At 53.2% G+C, this 21,345-nt stretch overlaps 1 protein-coding gene across 1 annotated transcript; it reads right to left on the bottom strand.

Annotated features, from left to right (window-relative positions):
- Positions 1–2,858: 2,858 nt before the first annotated feature.
- LOC144602863 (guanine nucleotide-binding protein-like 1) lies at positions 2,859–20,105 on the bottom strand. Its single transcript, XM_078415983.1, has 7 exons — positions 20,042–20,105; positions 19,710–19,878; positions 15,827–15,963; positions 13,067–13,218; positions 8,045–8,116; positions 4,491–4,698; positions 2,859–3,049 (listed from the first exon to the last, which is right to left on the bottom strand). Exons 1-7 carry the CDS (start codon positions 20,103–20,105, stop codon positions 2,859–2,861), a joined length of 993 nt encoding a protein of 330 aa, XP_078272109.1.
- Positions 20,106–21,345: the final 1,240 nt, after the last annotated feature.

Here is a 21,345-nt window from a genome sequence, read left to right as displayed (position 1 = left end):
GGCCAGACAAACCAGGGCAGTGGGGGCCAGACCAGACCAGGGCAGGTGGGGCCAGACCAGACCAGGGCAGGTGGGGGCCAGACCAGACCAGGGCAGGTGGGGGCCAGACCAAACCAGGGCAGGTGGGGGCCAGACCAGACCAGGGCAGGTGGGGGCCAGACCAGACCAGGGCAGGTGGGGCCAGACCAGGACCAGGGCAGGTGGGGGCCAGACCCAACCAGGGCAGGTGGGGGCCAGACCAGACCAGGGCAGGTGGGGGCCAGACCAGACCAGGGCAGGTGGGGGCCAGACCAAATCAGGACCAAACCAGGGCAGGTGGGGGCCAGACCAGGGCAGGTGGGGGCCAGACCAAACCAGGGCAGGTGGGGGCCCAGACCAGGGCAGGTGGGGGCCAGACCAGACCAGGGCAGGGTGGGGGCCAGACCAGACCAGGGCAGGTGGGGGCCAGACCAAATCAGACCAAACCAGGGCAGGTGGGGGCCAGACCAGGGCAGGTGGGGGCCAGACCAAACCAGGGCAGGTGGGGGCCAGACCAAACCAGGGCAGGTGGGCCAGACCAAATCAGACCAGACCAGGGCAGGTGGGGGCCAGACCAAACCAGGGCAGGTGGGGGCCAGACCAAACCAGGGCAGGTGGGGCCAGACCAAACCAGGGCAGGTGGGGGCCAGACCAAACCAGGGCAGGTGGGGACAGAACCAAACCAGACCAGACCAGGTGGGGCCAGCCTAGATGGGGCAGCATAGGCGGTGTGGCCATAGGGGCCTGTATCTGTGCCGTTTCTCTCTCTGGGTCTCTGGGTCCACGGGGGGAGAGGAAGGCAGGCGTGCGTGCGTGGCCTTGTGGAAGATTGAGCGCCCGTCACCCTCACAATCAGGCAGCAGTCCACAGCGTAGAGACACGGGATCAAGAGGCCAACGTTCACAGCAAGGTCACGTCTGAGTAACGAGGGTCCCGGGGGGTCTCCAGTGAGGAGGATGGTCGGTCAGGACTTTGGAGATTACGGCGCGGGAACGGAACAGGACCGCGAGTCCGCGACAACCGGCGATCCCCGCACACGAGCACCATCCTACGCACGAGGGACAATTTACAATTCACAGAGGCCAATGAACCTGCAGCGCCTTTACCACCTTAGACAGCTGAGGAAATTCAGAGTGTCTCTGGGGATCCTTCATTGCTTCTACTCTGGGGCTGTAGAGAGCATCCTGTCCGGCAACATTACAGTCTGGTTTAGGAACAGCTCTGCCCAGGACAGGATGGCCCTGCAGAGAGTAGTGCATTCGGCAGAACTACACGCACCATGGGAACTACACTCGTCCCCCTGCAGGACCTATACATCAGGAGGTGCAGATCCAGAGCAAGCAAGATCATGAGGGACCCCTGCCACCCCAGTAACGGACTGTTCCAGCTGCTACGATCAGGCAAACGCCTCCGCTGTCACGCTGTGAAAACGGAGAGGATGAGACGGAGTTTCTTCCCACAGGCCATCAGGACTGTCAACTTTTATAACTCACTATAAATCTACACTTTAGTAACTTTATTAACTTATTTATATGCTGCAACTGTAATTCTTTTTTGTGCACAACCCGCAGGCGTTGCCACTTTCATTTCACTGCACATCGTGTACGTGCACGTGACAAATAAACCTGACTTGACTTGACTTGCACGCTGTGGGGTGTGGGAGGAAACCGGAGCACCCGGAGAGAACCCACGCAGGTCACACTCTGGGAGAGGGTACAACCACCGTGCAGGCAGCAGCCGAGCGCCGTGCTGAGACGGCAAGTGTGTCACGCTCAGCTGCCCGTCCAGCCGACTGTTCTACTTTCAGAGTGCCCATGTTCTGGCTGTACCAGTGCGGTGGGTGGCACAGCGGTAGAGTGGCTGGACTTACAGTTTGTACGTTCTCTCCCCGTGACCGGCGAGGGTTTTCTCCGAGATCTCCGGTTTTCCCCCCCACACTCCGAAGACGTGCCGCTTTGTCGGTTCATTGGCTTGAGTTTGCATAGTTTAGTTTAGAGATACAGCGCGGAACAGGCCCTTCGGCCCACCGGGTCCGCGCTGACCAGCGATCCCCGCGCACTAACACTATCCCACACCCACTAGGGACAATTTGTACATTTACCAAGCCAATTAACCTACATTCCTGCACGTCTTTGGAGCGCGGGAGGAAACTGAAAGATCTCGGAGAAAACCCACGCAGGTCACGGGGAGAACGTACAAACTCGTACGGACGGCGCCCGTAGTCAGTATCGAACCCATGTCGGCATTCGCTGTAAGGCAGCACTCTACCGGCTGCACGGGGTTGGACACGTTAGAGGCAGGAAACATGTTCCCAATGTTGGGGGAGTCAAGAACCAGGGCCACACACAGTTTAAGAATAAGGGGTAGGCCCATTTAGAACGGAGATGAGGAAAAACTTTTTCAGTCAGAGAGTTGTGAAATCTGTGGAATTCTCTGCCTCAGAAGGCAGTGGAGGCCAATTCTCTGATGCATTCAAGAGAGAGCTGGATAGAGCTCTTAAGGATAGCAGAGTCAGGGGGTATGGGGAGAAGGCAGGAACGGGGTACTGATTGAGAATGATCAGCCATGATCACATTGAATGGCGGTGCGTACAGGCTCGAAGGGCCGAATGGCCTCCTCCTGCGTCTAGTGTCCATTGTCCATTGTCCCAGTGTCCATTGTCCCGTGTCCAGTGTCCAGTGGCTATTGTCTAGTGCACCACCGTGACTGCCCAAGATACTTGGTGAAGAAGAAAAATTGTCTCGAGCATATGCAAGCTTGCGTTAACGTGCGGGGATCGCTGGTCGGCGCGGACCTGGTGGGCCGAAGGGCCTGTTTCCGTGCTGCATCTCTGAACTAAACTAAACCTTGGCTGTTTTGCCGTTGCCGTTGCCAACGCCCAGTCTCTGCCCAGTCTGCGCCCCTGGCGGGCGGTGACCAGGGTCGCCGGCCTCACCTTTGCCCTGCGTGATGGTCTCGCACGCCTGGAGGAGCTGCCCCGGTCCCACCGCCATCGTCCGCGCTCGTTTCCGCCGCCTCCGCTTCTGAAACACTGAACACACACACCCACATAGAAACAGAGAAACATAGAAACTAGGTGCAGGAGTAGGCCATTCGCCCTTCGAACCTGTACGCACCGCCATTCAATATGCTCATGGCTGATCATCCAGCTCAGAATCCGTACCTGCCTTCTCTCCATACCCCCTAATCCCTTTAGCCACAAGGGCCACATCTAACTCCCTCTTAAATATAGCCAATGAACTGGCCTCAACTACCTTCTGTGGCAGAGAATTCCACAGATTCACCACTTTCTGTGTGAAAAAAACTTTCTCATCTCGGTCCCTAAAAGACTTCCCCCTCATCCTTAAACTGTGACCTCTTGTTCTGGACTTCCCCAACATCGGGAACAATCGTCCCGCATCTAGCACCCGGAGAAAACCCACGCAAGTTACGGGGAGAACTCACCACCTTATGACTTAAGAAAGTCCTCCTCATCTTCTTCCTTTAGGAACGTTCTTTAATTCTGAGGCCGCGCCCTCTGGTCTAGACTCTCCCACTAGTGGAAACATCCTCTCCACATCCACTCTATCAAAGCCGCTCACTATTCTGTACGTTTCAATGAGGTCCCCCTCACGGCACGGTGGCGCAGCGGTAGAGTTGCTGCCTTACAGCGAATGCAGCGCCGGAGACTCGGGTTCGACCCCGACTACGGGCGCCGTCTGTACGGAGTTTGTACGTTCTCCCCGTGACCTGCGTGGGTTTTCTCCGAGATCTTCGGTTTCTTGCCACACTCCAAAGACGTGCGGGTTTGTAGGTTAATTGGCCGGGCAAATGTGAAAAATTGTCCCTAGGGGGTGTAGGATAGTGTTAGTGTGCGGGGATCGCTGGGCGGCGCGGACCCGGTGGGCCGAAGGGCCTGTTTCAACGCTGTATCGCTAAATCTAAAAAAGCCTTCAAAATCCCACGCTCATCATCTGTTAGTTAAGCCGCTTGTAAAGCTCCTCTGGACCCTCTCCAGAGCCAGCACGTCCTTCCTCAGATATGGGGAGGCAGACATTTCGAATGAATATTCTGTCACATTTTAGTTTAGAGATACAGCGTGGAAACAGGCCCTTTCGGCCCACCGGGTCCGCGCCGACCAGCGATCCCCGCACACTAACGCTATCCTACACCCACTAGGGACGATTTTTACATTTACCCAGCCAATTAACCTACAAACCCACACGTCTTTGGAGTGTGGGAGGAAACCGAAGATCTGGGAGAAAACCCACGCAGGTCACGGGGAGAACTTACAAACTCCGTACAGACGGCGCCCGTGGTCAGGATGGAACCCGGGTCTCCAGCGCTGCATGCGCTGTAAGGCAGCAACTCTACCCGCTGCGCCACCGCGACCGCTCCGATATCCTGTGCCGTCACAGTGGTAGTTCTGTGCTTGCATGCCCAAGGTATGCAAATAGTGGCCACCCAAAGGGCACGTTTTTCCCGCTGCGCACCTGTGCTGGGGTCGGTCTCGTCCTGTGTCTCCCGCGGGTACGAGGTGAAGCAGAGAACGTGGAGCTGAGGGAACTTCTGCTGGAAGTAGTGCTTCCACGCCACCACGAGAGAGGGCGGCGCCAGGTCGATCTTGTTCAGCACCACGATCAGGCTCCTCTTCATCTCCCGTGTCACGTAGTCGTAGAGCGCTGGCGAAAAGTGGATCACCTGCACACAGAGAGGGGGAGAGGGAGGGGGAGGGGGGAGAGAGAGGGGGAGAGGGGGAGAGAGGGAGAGAGGGAGAGAGGGAGAGAGGGAGAGAGGGAGAGAGGGAGAGAGGGAGAGAGGGAGAGAGGGAGAGAGGGAGAGAGGGAGAGAGGGAGAGAGGGAGAGAGGGAGAGAGGGAGAGAGGGAGAGAGGGAGAGAGGGAGAGAGAGGGAGAGAGAGGGAGAGAGGGAGAGAGGGAGAGAGGGAGAGAGGGAGAGAGGGAGAGAGGGAGAGAGGGAGAGAGGGAGAGAGGGAGAGAGGGAGAGAGGGAGAGAGGGAGAGAGGGAGAGAGGGAGAGAGGGAGAGAGGGAGAGAGGGAGAGAGGGAGAGAGGGAGAGAGGGAGAGAGAGAGAGAGAGAGGGAGAGAGGGAGAGAGGGAGAGAGGGAGAGAGAGAGAACATGGTCACGGTGGGGGCTGTTAAACATGGTGGCATAGCTGGATTGTGTAGGAAGGAACTGCAGATGCTGGTTTACACTGAAGGTAGGCAAAATGCTGGAGTAACTTCGGCCCACCGAGCCCGCGCCGACCAGCAATCCCCGCACATTAATCCTACACCCATTAGCAACAATTTTCAATTGATACCAAGTCAATCAACCTAAACATTTGTACGTCTTTGGAGTGTGGCAGGCAGTGGCGAGTGGAGTGCCGCAAGGCTCGGTGCTGGGGCCACAACTATTTACAATGTATATTAATGATTTGGATGATGGAATTCGAAGTAACACGAGCAAGTTTGCAGATGACACAAAGCTGGGTGGCAGTGTGAACAGCGAAGAGGATGTTAGGAGGTTGCAGGGTGACTTGGACAGGTTGAGTGAGTGGGCAGATGCATGACAGATGCAGTATGACGTAGATAAATGGGAGGTTATCCACTTCGGCGGCAAAAACAAGGAGGCAGATTATTATCTCAATTAGGTAAAGGGTACAGCAGGCAGTGAAGAAAGCGAATGGCATGTTGGCCTTCATAACGAGAGGATTTGACTTTAGGAGTAAAGAGGTCCTTCTGCAGATGTGGTGAGACCACATCTGGAGTATCGTATGACAATAGACAATAGGTGCAGGAGGAGGCCATTCGGCCCTTCGAGCCAGCACCGCCATTCAATGTGATCATGGCTGATCATTCTCAATCAGTACCCCGTTCCTGCCTTCTCCCCATACCCCCTGACTCCGCTATCCTTAAGAGCTCTATCTAGCTCTTAAGTGTGCAGGTTTGGTCTCCTAATTTGAGGAAGGACATCCTTGCTATTGAGGCAGTGCAGCGTAGGTTCACCAGGTTAATGCCCGGGATGGTAGGACTGTCATGTGAGGAAAGATTGGAAGACTGGGCTTGTATTCACTGGAGTTTAGAAGGATGAGAGGGGATCTTATGGAAACATATAAAATTAAAAAAAGACTGGACAAGCTAGATGCAGGAAAAATGTTCCCAATGTTGGGGGAATCCAGAACCAGGGGCAACAGTCTACAAATAAAGGGGAGGCCATTTAAAACTGAGGAGAGAAAAAACGTTTTCACCCAGAGAGTTGTGAATTTGTGGAATTCTCTGCCACAGAAGGCAGTGGAGGCCAATTCACTGGATGGATTTAAAAGAGGGTTAGATAAAGCTCTAGGGGCTAGCGGAATCAAGGGATATGGGGAGAAGGCAGGCACGGGTTACTGATTGTGGATGATCAGCCATGATCACAATGAATGGCGGTGCTGGCTCGAAAGGCCAAATAGCCTCCTCCTGCACCTATTTTCTATGTTTCGATGCAAACTAGATTGTGCAGGAAGGAACTGCAGGTGCTGGTTTACACTGAAGTTAGGCAAAATGCTGGAGTAACTTCGGCCCACCGAGTCCAGGCCGACCAGCGATCCCCGCACACGAACACTAATCTTACATGCACCAGGGACAATTTTCAATTTACACCAAGTCAATCAACCTACAAAATTTGTACGTCTTTGGAGTGTGGGAGGAAACCTCGAAAATAAGTGCATGAGTAGGCCATTCGAGCCTGTACGCACCGCCATTCAATGTGATCATGGCTGATCATCCTAAATCAATACCCCGTTCCTACTTTCTCCCCATACCCCTTGATTCTGTTAGCCCTCAGAGCTGTATCTAACTCTCTCTGGAAAATGTCCCGTGAATTGGCCTCCACTGCCTTTTGTGGCAGAGAATTACGGAAACCAAAGCACCCGGAGAAAACCCACGCAGGTCACGGGGAGAACGTACTAGACCCCGTACAGACAGCGCCCTACCAGCCAGCGGATCCAACACATCATCCGCCAACATTTCCGTCACCTACAACGGGACCCCACCACTGGCCATATCTTCCCATCCCCTCCCCTCTCTGCGTTCCGCAGGGACCGCTCCCTCCGTAACTCCCTGGTCCACTCGTCCCTTCCTACCCAAACCACCCCAACCCCGGGCACTTTCCCCTGCAACCGCACGAGATGCAACACCTGTCCATTTACCTCCCCCCTCAACTCCATCCAAGGACCCAAACAGTCTTTCCAGGTGAGACAGGGGTTCACCTGCACCTCCTCCAACCTCATCTGTTGTAACCGCTGCTCCAGATGTCAACTTATTTACATTGGCGAGACCAAGCGCAGGCTCGGCGATCGTTCCGCTCCACACCTGCGCTCGGTCCGCGTTGGCCAAACTGATCTCCCGGTGGCCGAGCACTTCAACTCCCCCTCCCATTCCCAGTCTGACCTTTCTGTCATGGGCCTCCTCCAGTGCCATAGTGAGGCCCTACCGGAAATTGGAGGAACAGCACCTCATATTTCGCCTGGGCAGCTTGCAGCCCAGCGGTATGAGCATTGACTTCTCCAACTTTAGATTGTTCCTCTGTCCCTCTCTTCCCCTCCTCCTTCCCAGATCTCCCTCTATCTTCCTGTCCCCACCTACATCCTTCCTTTGTCCCGCCCCCCTGACATCAGTCTGAAGAAGGGTCTCGACCCGAAACGTCACCCATTCCTTCTCTCCTGAGATTCTGCCCGACCTGCTGAGTTACTCCAGCATTTTGTGAATAAATACCTTCGATTTGTACCAGCATCTGCAGTTATTTTGTTATAGCACCCGTAGTCGGGATGGAACCCGGGTCTCCGGCGCTGTAAGGCAGCAACTCTACCGCTGCGCCACCGTGGCACCCCAAGTCAGCAAGTTAACTTGCTACATCGACAAGGGGGGGTCTCGGCACCAAACATCGACTGCCCGTTCCCTCCACAGATGCTGCCTGACCCGCTGGGCTCCTCCGCCACTGCCTGTTCTGCCCCAAAGTGCAGAGAACGAACCCACTCTCGGCCCCAAGCTCCCGCGATACCTACCGGGTGCCTGATGTCCGTGATCAACAGGATAATGTCGGACATCTCTAGCACTCTCCACAGTTGCCTCCATGTCTACAGGGGGAACAGCAAGGAAGAACAAGGTTAATGAAGGCACAAGGAGTTAGGAATAGTCACCCGCAGAACACATTTACCGCAAGAAACGTATCATAGAGTCATAGGTGTTCCACGGTGTGGAAACAGGCCCTTCGGCCCAACTCGCCCACACCGGCCAACAATGTCCCAGCTATCCTAGTCCCACTTGCCCACTTGCTTATTCTTGCTATTGAGGGCGTGCAGCGTAGGTTTACTAGGTTAATTCCCGGAATGGCGGGACTGTCATATGTTGAAAGACTGGAGCGACTGGGCTTGTATACACTGGAATTTAGAAGGATGAGAGGGGATCTTATTGAAACATATAAGATTATTAAGGGGTTGGACACGTTAGAGGCAGGAAACATGTTCCCAATGTTGGGGGAGTCCAGAACAAGGGGCCACAGTTTAAGAATAAGGGGTAGGCCATTTAGAACTGAAATGAGGAAAAACTTTTTCAGTCAGAGAGTTGTGAATCTGTGGAATTCTCTGCCTCAGAAGGCAGTGGAGGCCAATTCTCTGAATGCATTCAAGAGAGAGCTGGATAGAGCTCTTAAGGATAGCGGAGTCAGGGGGTATGGGGAGAGGGCAGGAACGGGGTACTGATTGAGAATGATCAGCCAGGATCACATTGAATGGCGGTGCTGGCTCTAGGGGCCGAATGGCCTCCTCCTGCACCTATTGTCTATTACCTGCACTTGGTCCATATCCCTCCAAACCTGTCCCATCCATGTTCATGTCCAACGGTTTCTTAAACGATGGGATAGTCCCAGCCTCAACTACCTCCTCTGGCAGCTCGTTCCATGCACCCACCACCCTCTGAACAAGAACACTCGTCAGACTGCAATAGAACATGGAATGCAGGAACAGGCCCTTCAGCCCACAATGTTTATGCCCGACATGTCGGCAAGATCCAGGGTTTACACCAAAGACAGACACACAGTACTGAAGTAACTCAGCAGGTCTCTCTCTCTCTCTCTCTCTCTCTCTCTCTCTCTCTCTCTCTCTCTCTCTCTCTCTCTCTCTCTCTCGAGAAAAGGAGGGGTGAAGTTTCCGACCCGAAACATCACCCATCCTTTTTCTCCAGAGATGCTGCCCGACCCACTGAGTTAAGGTCAGGAGTAATAGGAGCAGAATCAGGCCACTCGGCCCATCAAGTCTACGCTGCCATTCAATCATGGCTGATGTATCACTCCCGCCTAACCCCAACCTCCTGCCTTCTCCCCATAACCTCTGACACCGTACTATTCAAGAATCTGTCTATCTCTACCGTAGAAATATCCATCGGCTTGCGGCCTCCACAGCCGTCTGTGGCAAAGAATCCCACGGACTCACCAGCCTCTAACTAAAGAAATTCCTCCTCATCTCCTTCCTAAAGGAACGTCCTTTAATTCAGAGACTATGCCCTCTAGTCCTAGACTCTCCCACTAGTGGAAACATCCTCTCCACACCCACTCTATCCAAGCCTTTCACTATTCTGTACGTTTCAATGAGGGTCCCCCCTCATTTAGATTTAGAATTGGAGATACAGCGCAGAAACAGGCCCTTCGGCCCACCGAGTCCGCGCCGCCCAGCGATCCCCGCACGTTAACACTATCCTACACCCACTAGGGACAATTTTTACATTTGCCCAGCCAATTAACCTACAAACCTGTTCGTCTTTGGAGTGTGGGAGGAAACCGAAGATCTCGGAGAAAACCCCCTCGCAGGTCACGGGGAGAACGTACAAACTCCGTACAGACGGCGCCCGTAGTCAGGATCGAACCCGGGTCTCCGGCGCTGCATTCGCTGTAAGGCGGCAACTCTACCGCCGCGCCACCGTGACCGCCCTCCTTCTAAACTCCAGCGAGTGCAGGCCCAGTGCCGACAAACGCTCATCATAGGTGAACCCACTCGTTCCTGGGATCGTTCTTGTAAACCTCCTCTGGCCCCCTCTCCAGAGCCAACAACATCCTTCCTCAGGTATGGTGCCCGCAATGGCTGAAATGTTACTCAAGCACTTTGTATCTGTATATGCCAAACATCTTATACGAGATGACACGATGGAACGTTGTTCATCCCCGGAGGGAAACTAGTCCGCCAACAGTCACAAGGCACACGAAAACTTGACATTTAAATTAAATTAAAAGTGAGGGAAAGAAAAAAGAAAAAGACAAGCGACAGTTGGCTGGCTGCCGTGTGCACAGCGCCCAAACCGGAACGCACAAACAAACAAATGCAAGCTTATCCCATGGGCAGAGGATTTATAACTAGAGTGCACCCTCCCCCATGCTGGGTCCTCAACTGCTCTTCACACAGACCACCCACTCCATGCCCCCCCCTGTTCTCCACGCGGTCCCCCCACTGTTCTTCACTCCATGCCCCCCACCGTTCATCACTCCATGCCCCCCACTGTTCATCACTCCATGCCCCCCACTGTTCTTCACTCCATGCCCCCCACTGTTCTTCACTCCATGCCCCCCACTGTTCATCACTCCATGCCCCCCACTGTTCATCACACGGTCCCCCCACACCATGCCCCCCACTGTTCATCACTCCATGCCCCCCACTGTTCATCACTCCATGCCCCCCACTGTTCATCACTCCATGCCCCCCACTGTTCATCACTCCATGCCCCCCACTGTTCTTCACTCCATGCCCCCCACTGTTCATCACTCCATGCCCCCCACTGTTCATCACTCCATGCCCCCCACTGTTCATCACACGGTCCCCCCACTCCATGCCCCCCACTGTTCTTCACTCCATGTCCCCCACTGTTCTTCACTCCATTCCCCCCACTGTTCATCACTCCATGCCCCCCACTGTTCTTCACTCCATGCCCCCCACTGTTCTACACTCCATGCCCCCCACTGTTCATCACTCCATGCCCCCCACTGTTCATCACTCCATGCCCCCCACTGTTCTTCACTCCATGTCCCCCACTGTTCTTCACTCCATGCCCCCCACTGTTCTTCACTCCATGTCCCCCACTGTTCTTCACTCCATGCCCCCCACTGTTCATCACTCCATGTCCCCCACTGTTCATCACTCCATGTCCCCCACTGTTCTTCACTCCATGCCCCCCACTGTTCATCACTCCATGCCCCCCACTGTTCTTCACTCCATGCCCCCCACTGTTCATCACTCCATGCCCCCCACTGTTCTTCACTCCATGTCCCCCACTGTTCATCACTCCATGTCCCCCACTGTTCATCACTCCATGTCCCCCACTGTTCATCACACCATGTCCCCACTGTTCATCACACGGTCCCCCCACACCATGCCCCCCACTGTTCTTCACTCCATGTCCCCCACTGTTCTTCATGCGGTCCACCCACTCCATGCCCCCCACTCCATGCCCCCCACTCCATGTCCCCCACTGTTCTTCACTCCATGTCCCCCACTGTTCTTCATGCGGTCCACCCACTCCATGTCCCCCACTGTTCTTCACACCATCCCCCCACTCCATGCCCCCCACTGCGACGCGACGCGCCTTGGGCTTGGCCCGCTGTGGACCGTCCGGTGCGGCCTGCAACCACAACAACCTGGCTGCGGGCGAGGACAGCAGGAGAAGGGAAAGACATTGTGGCCTTCCATCACAGTGAGGAGAGGAGAGGACTGGAGGAGACTCACTGTGATGGATGTTTCTTTGATGGATGTTTCTTTTTTGTGTGTTTTTGGGGTTGGGTGGTTTGAGTGCCTGTTTGATGCTTTTATTGTTGGACTGTGTTCTTGGGGGTTTTGGGGTGTGTGATTTGAATGCCTATTTAATGCTTCTATTGTTGGACTGTGTTTTGGGGGTTTTTTGGGGTTGGGTAATTTGGGTGCCTGTTTAGTGCTTTTATTGTTGGACTGTGGGTGATTGAATTAACATTTTGTTCAAGATGGCCGCGCCGTTGTGTTTGGCTGCCTGCCACTATGTTTCTTTTTTTCCTAGTCAGATGTGCAGCACTTTGGTCAACGTGGGTTGTTTTTAAATGTGCTATACAAATAAATTGACTTGACTTGACTTGACTGTTCTTCACGCGGTCCACCCACTCCATGCCCCCCATTGTTCTTCACACCATCCCCCCACTCCATGTCCCCCACTGTTCTTCACTCCATGCCCCCCACTCCACACGGTCCCCTCACTCCGGGTTCCCTCTGTCTTTCCCTCCCAACTTATTGGCGTTAAGTCCTTTGAGACGTCACACGGCTGGGAAAGGTCCTCCCCGGGTTAAAGCTTTCTCATGCTTAAAAAAAAAAATGTTCCCAATGTTGGGGGAGTCCAGAACCAGGGGCAGCACACACAGTCTAAGAATAAAGGGGAGGCCATTTAAAACTGAGGTGAGAAAAAAACTTTTTCACCCATAGAGCTGTGAATCTGTGGAATTCTCTGCCACAGAGGGCAGTGGAGGCCGATTCACTGGATGGATTTAAAAGAGAGTTAGATAGTGCTCGAGGGGGCTAGCGGAAACAAGGGATCTGGGGAGAAGGCAGGCACGGGTTACTGATTGTGGACGATCAGCCGTGATCACAATGAATGGCGGTGCTGGCTGGAAGGGCCAAATGGCCTCCTCCTGCACCCCGTTTTCAATGCTTCTATATTTCTTGCGGCTGCACTGTTCATATCATATATATACAGCCGGAAACAGGCCTTTGTCGGCCCACCAAGTCCGTGCCGCCCAGCGATCCCCGTACATTAACACTATCCTACACCCACTAGGGACAATTTTTACATTTTTACCCAGCCAATTAACCTACATACCTGTACGTCTTTGGAGTGTGGGAGGAAACCGAAGATCTCGGAGAAAACCCACGCAGGTCACGGGGAGAACGTACAAACTCCTTACAGTGCAGCACCCGTAGTCAGGACCGAACCCGAGTCTCCGGCGCTGCATTCGCTGTAAGGCAGCAACTCTACCGCTGCGCTACCGTGCCGCCCTTGTTGGCTGCACTGGCGCGTCACCTCACCTCCAGGTTGTGCTCAAAGTAGCTGAGCGCGGCGGGGTCGAAGGTGGTGTAGATCTTCTCCAGGTACTGTCGGAAAGCCCGCTCCTCCTGTACCAGGAGCTGCTCCTTGGTCATGGTGTAGTTCCAGGGAGAGCGCTTTGGGAAGTCCAGCACTGGGCACGGGAAGGGAAAGGGGAGAAACCAGTCAACCCCGCCGGCAATAGAAAGGACGAAGGGCTGGACAAGCCCCCGTTTAGCGCAGGTAGACAAAACGCCGGAGTAACTCAGCGGGTCAGGCAGCATCACGGGAGAGAAGGAATGGGCGACGTTTCGGGTCGAGACCAGAGTATACACTGGAATTTAGATTTTAGATTTAAAGATACAGCGTGGAAAGAGGCCCTTCGGCCCACCGAGTCCGCGCCGCCCAGCGATCCCCGCACACTAACACCATCCTACACACACTGGGGCCAATTTTTACACTTACCCAGTCAATTAACCAACAATCGCGCATGTCTTTGGAGTGTGAGAGGAAACCGAAGATCTCGGAGAAAACCCACGCGGGTCACGGGGAGAACGTACAAACTCCGTACAGACGGCGCCCGAAGTCAGGATCGAACCCGAGTCTCCGGCGCTACATTCGCTGTGAGGCAGCAACTCTACCGCTGCGCCATCGAAACGTACAAGATTATTAAGGGGTTGGACACGTTAGAGGCAGCAAACATGTTCCCGATGTTGGGGGAGTCCAGAACCAGGGGCCACACAGTTTAAGAATAAGGGGCAGGCGATTTAGAACGGAGATGAGGAAAAACTTTTTCAGTCAGAGAGTTGTGAATCTGTGGAATTCTCTGCCTCAGAAGGCAGTGGAGGCCAATTCTCTGAATGCATTCAAGAGAGGGACTAGATAGAGCTCTTGAGGATAGCGGAGTCAGGGGGTACGGGGAGAAGGCAGGAACGGGGTACAGATTGAGAATGATCAGCCATGATCACATTGAGTGGCGGTGCGTACAGGCTCGAAGGGCCGAATGGCCTACTCCTGCACCTATTTTCTATGTTTCTATGATCACATTGAATGGCGGTGCGTACAGGCTCGAAGGGCCAAACGGCCTCCTCCTGCACCTATTGTCTGTTGAGAGCGTTTTTCACTGCGTTGGTGCCATCGAATGCGGCAGTGGAAATGCTGACTGCTGAGGAATGTGAACAAAGCAGGGTATTCCGTGTGGAAAGTCACAGCCCCCAGGCTCAGGCTGTAGGAATGTGCCAGAAAGAGTCTGTGACACGCAAGCAAACACACACCCGCTATGAACTGGCAGCACGGTGGCGCAGCGATAGAGTTGCTGCCTCACAGCGCCACGGACCCGGGTTTAATCCGGACACCGGCTGCCGCCTGTACGGAGTTTGTACGCTCTGTGCGGGAAGGAACTGCAGATGCTGGTTTAAACAGTGGACACAAAATGCTGGAGTAACTCAGCGGGACAGGCCGCGTCTCTGGAGAGAAGGAACGGGTGACGCTTCGGGTCGAGACCGTTTGGAACCGCTGTGCCCATTCCCAGACAGTGGCCGTTAAGAGTCGGAGAGACTAACACAGCATGGAATTCAGGCCCTGCGACCCACCTTGCCCATGCCAACCAACATGCCCCATCTAAACCAGTCCCCACCTATGGGCGGTCACGGTGGCGCAGCGGTAGAGTCGCTGCCTTACAGCGCTTGCAGCGCCGGAGACCCGGGTTCCATCCCGACTACGGGCGCCGTCCGTACGGAGTTTGAACGTTCTCTCCCCGTGACCTGCGTGGGTTTCCTCCCAGATCTTCGGTTTCCACCCACACTCCAATATCGTACAAGTTTGTACGTTAATTGACTTGGCACCAAAACATTAGCAGCAGATCCTTTAGCAGCGTCCAACAAGCCTTGGCGTTTCACAGATGCTCTGACCCAGTCGTCTGGCCATAACAATTTGGCATTTGTCAAAGTCGCTCAGGTCTTTACTCCTGCCCATTTCTCCTGCATCCAACACGTCAACTTCAAGAACTGCCTGTTCACTTGCTGCCTAATATATTACATCTCCCGGTGGCCGAGCACTTCAACTCCCCCTCCCATTCCCAGTCTGACCTTTCTGTCATGGGCCTCCTCCAGTGCCATAGTGAGGCCCTACCGGAAATTGGAGGAACAGCACCTCATATTTCGCTGGGCAGCTTGCAGCCCAGTGGTATGAGCATTGACTTCTCCAACTTTAGATAGTTCCTCTCTTCCCCTCCCCCTTCCCAGATCTCCCTCTATCTTCCTGTCCCCACCTACATCCTTCCTTTGTCCCGCCCCCCTGACATCAGTCTGAAGAAGGGTCTCGACCCGAAACGTCACCCATTCCTTCTCTCCCGAGATGCTGCCCGACCTGCTGAGTTACTCCAGCATTTTGTGAAATAAATACCTTCGATTTGTACCAGCATCTGCAGTTATTTTCTTATACCACCCCTTAATGTATTCAAGAGAGAGCTAGATAGAGCTCTTAAGGATAGCGGAGTCAGGGGGTATGGGGAGAAGGCAGGAACGGGGTACTGATTGAGAATGATCAGCCATGATCACATTGAATGGTGGTGCGTACAGGCTCGACGGGCTGAATGGCCTCCTCCTGCACCTATTGTCTATTAACAGGTGCCATTGTAACAAGATCATCAATGATATTCGCTTAGCCTGTCAGTGGTCATAATGTTTTGGCTGATCAGTGTGTGTGTGTCTTCGGTTTAAACCAGCATCGCTAGTTCCTTTCTAAGGACAGGAGTCACGTACCAGACCCAGGCTTGTAGATGTCGTCAATGTCCACTTCCAGCTCCGCCTCCGTCATCAACTCGATGACCTTCTCCTGCATCAGCTTCTTTCTTCGTTCAATCTCCTCGCGGCTTTCCTTTTCAAAGTGCAGTCGGAATCTGGTCAGCAGAGGACCGGGGAGGAGGGGGGGGGGGGGGAAGGAGAGGTGAGGTAGAAACACTACTGAGCCCAGGCAAGGAGCGTTGCTCTGCCCCAACAAGATCCTGAAGCACAGCCACCAAACCGGGTGGAATGGAGCTAAAGGGCTTCTTACTTTGAGAAGTGCGCATGCTGGTTTACAAAAGATAAATAAATAAATAAATAAAGGGACCACGACACCCTCGGGCTCCACATTTCACAATTCTGAACACTGAATTCGCCGGAGATTCGCCGTGCAGTTTTGGTCTCCAAATTTGAGGAAGGATATTCTTGCTATTGAGGGCGTGCAGCGTAGGTTCACTAGGTTAATTCCCGGAATGGCGGGACTGTCATATGTTGAAAGGCTGGAGTGACTGGGCCTGTATACACTGGAATTTAGAAGGATGAGAGGAGATCTTATCGAAACGTATAAGATTATTAAGGGGTTGGACACGTTAGAGGCAGGAAACATATTCCCAATGTTGGGGGAGTCCAGAACAAGGGGCCACAGTTTAAGAATAAGGGGTAGGCCATTTAGACGTGAGATGAGGAAAAACTTTTTCAGTCAGAGAGTTGTGAATCTGTGGAATTCTCTGCCTCAGAAGGCAGTGGAGGCCAATTCTCTGAATGCATTCAAGAGAGAGCTAGATAGAGCTCTTAAGGATAGCGGAGTCAGGGGGTATGGGGGAGAAGGCAGGAACGGGGTACTGATTGAGAATGATCAGCCATGATCACATTGAATGGCGGTGCTGGCTCGAAGGGCCGAATGGCCTCCTCCTGCGCCTATTGTCTATTGTCTAGGACACAAAACGCAGGAGTAGCTCAGCGGGTCAGGCAGTATCTCTGGAGAGAAGGAATAGGTGACGAAGGGTCTCGACCCAAAACGTCACCTATCCATGTCCTCCACAGATGCTGCTTGACCCGCTGAGTTACTCCAGCAGTCTGTGAAACATCACCTATCCATGTTCTCCACAAATGCTGCCTGACCCGCTGAGTTACTCCAGCAGTCTGTGAAACATCACCTATCCATGTTCTCCACAAATGCTGCCTGACCCGCTGAGTTACTCCAGCACTCTGTGAAACGTCACCTATCCGTGTTCTCCAGATGCTGCCTGACCCGCTGAGTTACTCCAGCACCTTGTGTCCTTTTGTGCATTAAGCAGCATCTGCAGTTCCTTATTTCTACTATGCACTTGTCATGCAGCTGCTGCTAGCAAATTTTTCATTGTACCTGTACCTCAGCGTCCTAGTGCATATGACAATAAACTCAACTTGATTTGAGTTAATAGCCCAAGTAGTATAAGAAAATAACTGCAGATGCTGGTACAAATCAAAGGCATTATATTCACAAAATGCTGGAGTAACTCAGCAGGTCAGGCAGCATCTCGGGAGAGAAGGAATGGGTGACGTTTCGGGTCGAGTCTGAAGAAGGGTCTCGACCCGAAACGTCACCCATTCCTTCTCTCCCGAGATGCTGCCTGACCTGCTGAGTTACTCCAGCATTTTGTGAATAAATACCTTTGAGTTAATAGCCCAACACTTCTACTCAATGGTCTGACTGACGAAGGCAAACAGATTCACAACTCTCTGGGCAAAATAGTTTTTCTCTCATCTCAGTCCGAAATGGCCTTACCTTTATTCTTAAACTGTGACCCCTGGTTCTGGACTCCCCCCAACATCGGGAACACGTTTCCAGAATGCTGCCTGGATTAGCTACAGGGAGAGGGTGAACTGACTTGTACTGTTTTGTTCTGGGTTGGCAGAGGTTGAGGGGGAGACTTTATAGAAGGATAACAAGTTGTGAGAGGCACAGATAGGGTAGACAGTCAGAGCCCTTGTTCCCCCCAGGGTGGAAATGTCCAATGTCAGGGAACATTGCGGCACGGACTTGGTGGGCCGAAAAGGCCTGTTTCCGGCTGTATATATATGATATGATATGATGATATTGCGTAAAAGGTGAGAGGGGTAAAGTTTATTGGAGATGAGCGGGACAAGTTGGGGTTTTTTCACACAGAGAACGGTGGGGGGGCTGGAACGCATTGCCAGGGGTGGTGGTGGAGGCAGATGGAATAGTGGTGTTTAAGAGGCTCTAAGATAGGCACACGGAAGTGCAGAGAATAGAGGGATATGGGTCACGTGCAGGCAGAAGAGATCGCTTTAAATTGGCATCAAGTTCGGTTTTATTGGGAGATACTAAAGGAATATTATCAAGATTAATTTTAGATAAATATCAGGAAAGATTTCTCAAAATAGCAATAGTAATAGCAAAAAAATGTGTGGCGGTCACTTGGAAAGATCATAATGAAATAAGAATTGAAAGATGGTATGCAGAAATGCGTAGTTGTATCCCATTGGAAAAAGCTACTTATAATCTGAGAGATAGATATGATTTCTTTTTGAAACTTTGGAACCCATTCACTTTAAAACTAGGATTAAGAATTGGAAATATTTAATTTCAGGATTGTTTTGATACCCTTAAAAAGAATTTAATAAGAAATTAGCCGGAAGTGTTTCCTTGTTGTCTCCAGGTTTCCTTCTTTCTTTCTTTCTTTTTTTTTCTTTTTCCTCTTTTTTTTAAACTGGGGTGTGGGGGGGGAGTGTGGGTGGGGAGATAATACAGAACAATACATGTATAATCGAATTTATAATGTATAATTGAATTTATAATGTAGGTGTCATTGGGTACGATGAGCTGTAACATGTATGTGTTTTGTTAAAATTTAAATAAAATTAATTTTTTAAAAAAAAAGTTCGGCACAAACATTGCGGGCCCAAGGGCAGTAGAGAAAAAAAACTGCAGATGCTGGTTAAAATCGAAGCCAGACACAAAATGCTGGAGTAACTGACTGCCTGACCTGCCGTCAGAGTATTGCGTACAGAAGTCGGGAGACAGACCTAAAATGCTGGAGTAACTCAGCGGGACAGGCAGCATCTCTGGAGAGACGTTTCGGATCGAGGCCCTTCTTCAGACTGTACTGTTCTATGTTCAATGTGGAGGCCAATTCACTGGATGTATTCAAGAGAGAGTTAGATTTGGCTCTTGGGGCTAATGGAATCAAGGGATATGGGGTCCTGATTTAGGATGATCAGCCAGGATCATATTGAATGGGTTTATTCACAAAATGCTGGAGTAACTCAGCAGGTCAGGCAGCATCTCGGGAGAGAAGGAATGGGTGACGTTTCGGGTCGAGACCCTTCTTCAGACTGATGTCAGGGGGGCGGGACAAAGGAAGGATATAGGTGGAGACAGGAAGATAGAGGGAGATCTGGGAAGGGGGAGGGGAAGGGAGGGACAGAGGGACTATCTAAAGTTGGAGAAGTCGACGTTCATACCGCTGGGCTGCAAGCTGCCCAGGCGAAATATGAGGTGCTGTTCCTCCAATTTCCTTATTGAATGGGTGTTGCTGGCTCGAAGGGCTGAATGGCCTCCTCCAACACCTGTTTCTTCTACATTCTATGACACACATCTGCTTCACCACGCTGTCGACCGAACTGTTCACTGTACCTCAGGACACGTGACAATAAACGGAACTAAAAATGCGTCGCTGCTTTGAATTGAAGGGGGGACAAAGGGATGAGCAGTCAAGAGTGCCCCTACCAGCTCCAAACACACCCCAGCAAGGAATACCCAGTCAATGGTGTGGGGACTGATTGCATCAGCCAGGATTTCTCCTCTCCTCCCCTCCGCTCCCGGCAGGTATCCCGACTGCCCTTCCACTTCCATCACCTGTTAGGGTCGTATCCCTGCTCTCCCGGTTTGCGCAGAACCGGCTGCTGGTTGATTTTCCGGATTGGCAGGGAGAGGGACTCGCTGTCGGACGTGTCCGTCTGCTCCTCGTGCTGGTCGTGGCTGCCGCTCCGGCTGTGGGAGCTGGAACGCACTCCGTCAGGGAAGACTGCAGGAGAAAGGCAAAGCAGTCGGCACTGTAGTACCCGTCACTGGCACCGATCCTGCCCACACTGGGCACCCTGCACTGTGGTGCCCGTCACTGGCATCGACCCTGCCCACACTGGGCATCCTGCACTGTGGTGCTCGTCACTGGCATCGACCCTGCCCACACTGGGCACCCTGCACTGTAGTGCCCATCACTGGCACCAACTCTGCCCGCACTGTGATGCCCATCACTGGCACCCTCCCTGCCCCCACACACACTGGACATCCTGCACTGTAGTACCCATCACTGGCACTGTCCCTGCCCCCACACACACTGGGCATTCTGCACTATTACCTGCCCTGTCCACACTGTCAACCCCACACTATATTCCCTGCCCCAATCCACACTGGGCACCCTGTACTGTATCCCCTTTCCCTGCCCACACGGGACACCATGCACTGTATCCCCTTCCCACACTGGACACCATGCACTGTATTACCTGCCACTGCCCACACTGTACACCCTGTACTGTATCCCCTTCCCCTGCCAACACTGGACACCATGCACTGTATTACCTGCCACTGCCCACACTGTACACCCTGTACTGTATCCCCTTCCCCTGCCAACACTGGACACCCTGTACTGTATCCCCTTCCCACACTGGACACCCTGTACTGTATCCCCTTCCCCTGCCCACACTGGACACCCTGTACTGTATCCCCTTCCCACACTGGACACCCTGCACTGTATCCCCTTCCCACACTGGACACCCTGTACTGTATCCCCTTCCCCTTCCCACACTGGACACCCTGTACTGTATCCCCTTCCCCATCCACACTGGACACCATGCACTGTATCCCCTTCCCCTGCCCACACTGGACACCCTGTACTGTACACCCTGCCCATCTAAACACACAGTCCACTCTGCACTGTACTCCCTGTCCACACTGGACACCCTTCACCGTATTCACAGACCATACTGGAACCCTGCACTGTATTCCCAGCCCCACACCCTTCCCCACACTGTATCTCCAGTCCCACACTGTATCCCCAGTCCCACACCGTATCCCCAGTCCCACACTGCATCCCCAGTCCCACACTGTATGCCCTGTCCCACACTGTATACCCTGTCCCACACTGTATCCCCTGTCAGTCCCACTGTATCTTCAGTCCCACACTCTATCTCGTCCCACACTGTATCCCCTGTCAGTCCCACGCACTGTATCCCCATGTCCAGTCTGTCCCACACTGTATCCCCATGTCCAGTCCCAGTCCCACACTGTATCCCGTCAATCCCACACTGTATCTCCAGTCCCACACTGTATCCCCAGTCTGTCCCACACTGCATCCCCAGTCTGTCCCACACTGTATTCCCAGCCCCACACTGTATCCCCTGTCAATCCCACACTGTATCCCCAGTCTGTCCCACACTGTATCCCCAGTCTGTCCCACACGGTATTCCCTGTCAATCCCACACTGTATCCCCAG

The sequence above is a fragment of the Rhinoraja longicauda genome, chromosome 19 (genome assembly GCF_053455715.1).
Source record: "Rhinoraja longicauda isolate Sanriku21f chromosome 19, sRhiLon1.1, whole genome shotgun sequence".
NCBI lineage: Eukaryota > Metazoa > Chordata > Chondrichthyes > Rajiformes > Arhynchobatidae > Rhinoraja > Rhinoraja longicauda.
The sequence above is the reverse complement of the archived record's forward strand: the minus strand, read 5'-3'. Positions and strand labels throughout refer to the sequence as shown.

Bases quoted from the DNA above. Each gene is read 5' to 3' on its own strand.
- LOC144602863 (XM_078415983.1), bottom strand. From the start codon at position 20,105: ATGGGCATCACAGTGCGGGCAGAGTTGGTGCCAGTGATGGGCACTACA. The intron at 13,219-15,826 runs GTACGTGACTCC...TCCCGTGCCCAG, and splicing joins CATCTACAAGCCTGGGTCTG to TGCTGGACTTCCCAAAGCGC. The intron at 3,050-4,490 runs GTGCGCAGCGGG...GTGTGTGTTCAG, and splicing joins CGAGACCGACCCCAGCACAG to TGTTTCAGAAGCGGAGGCGG.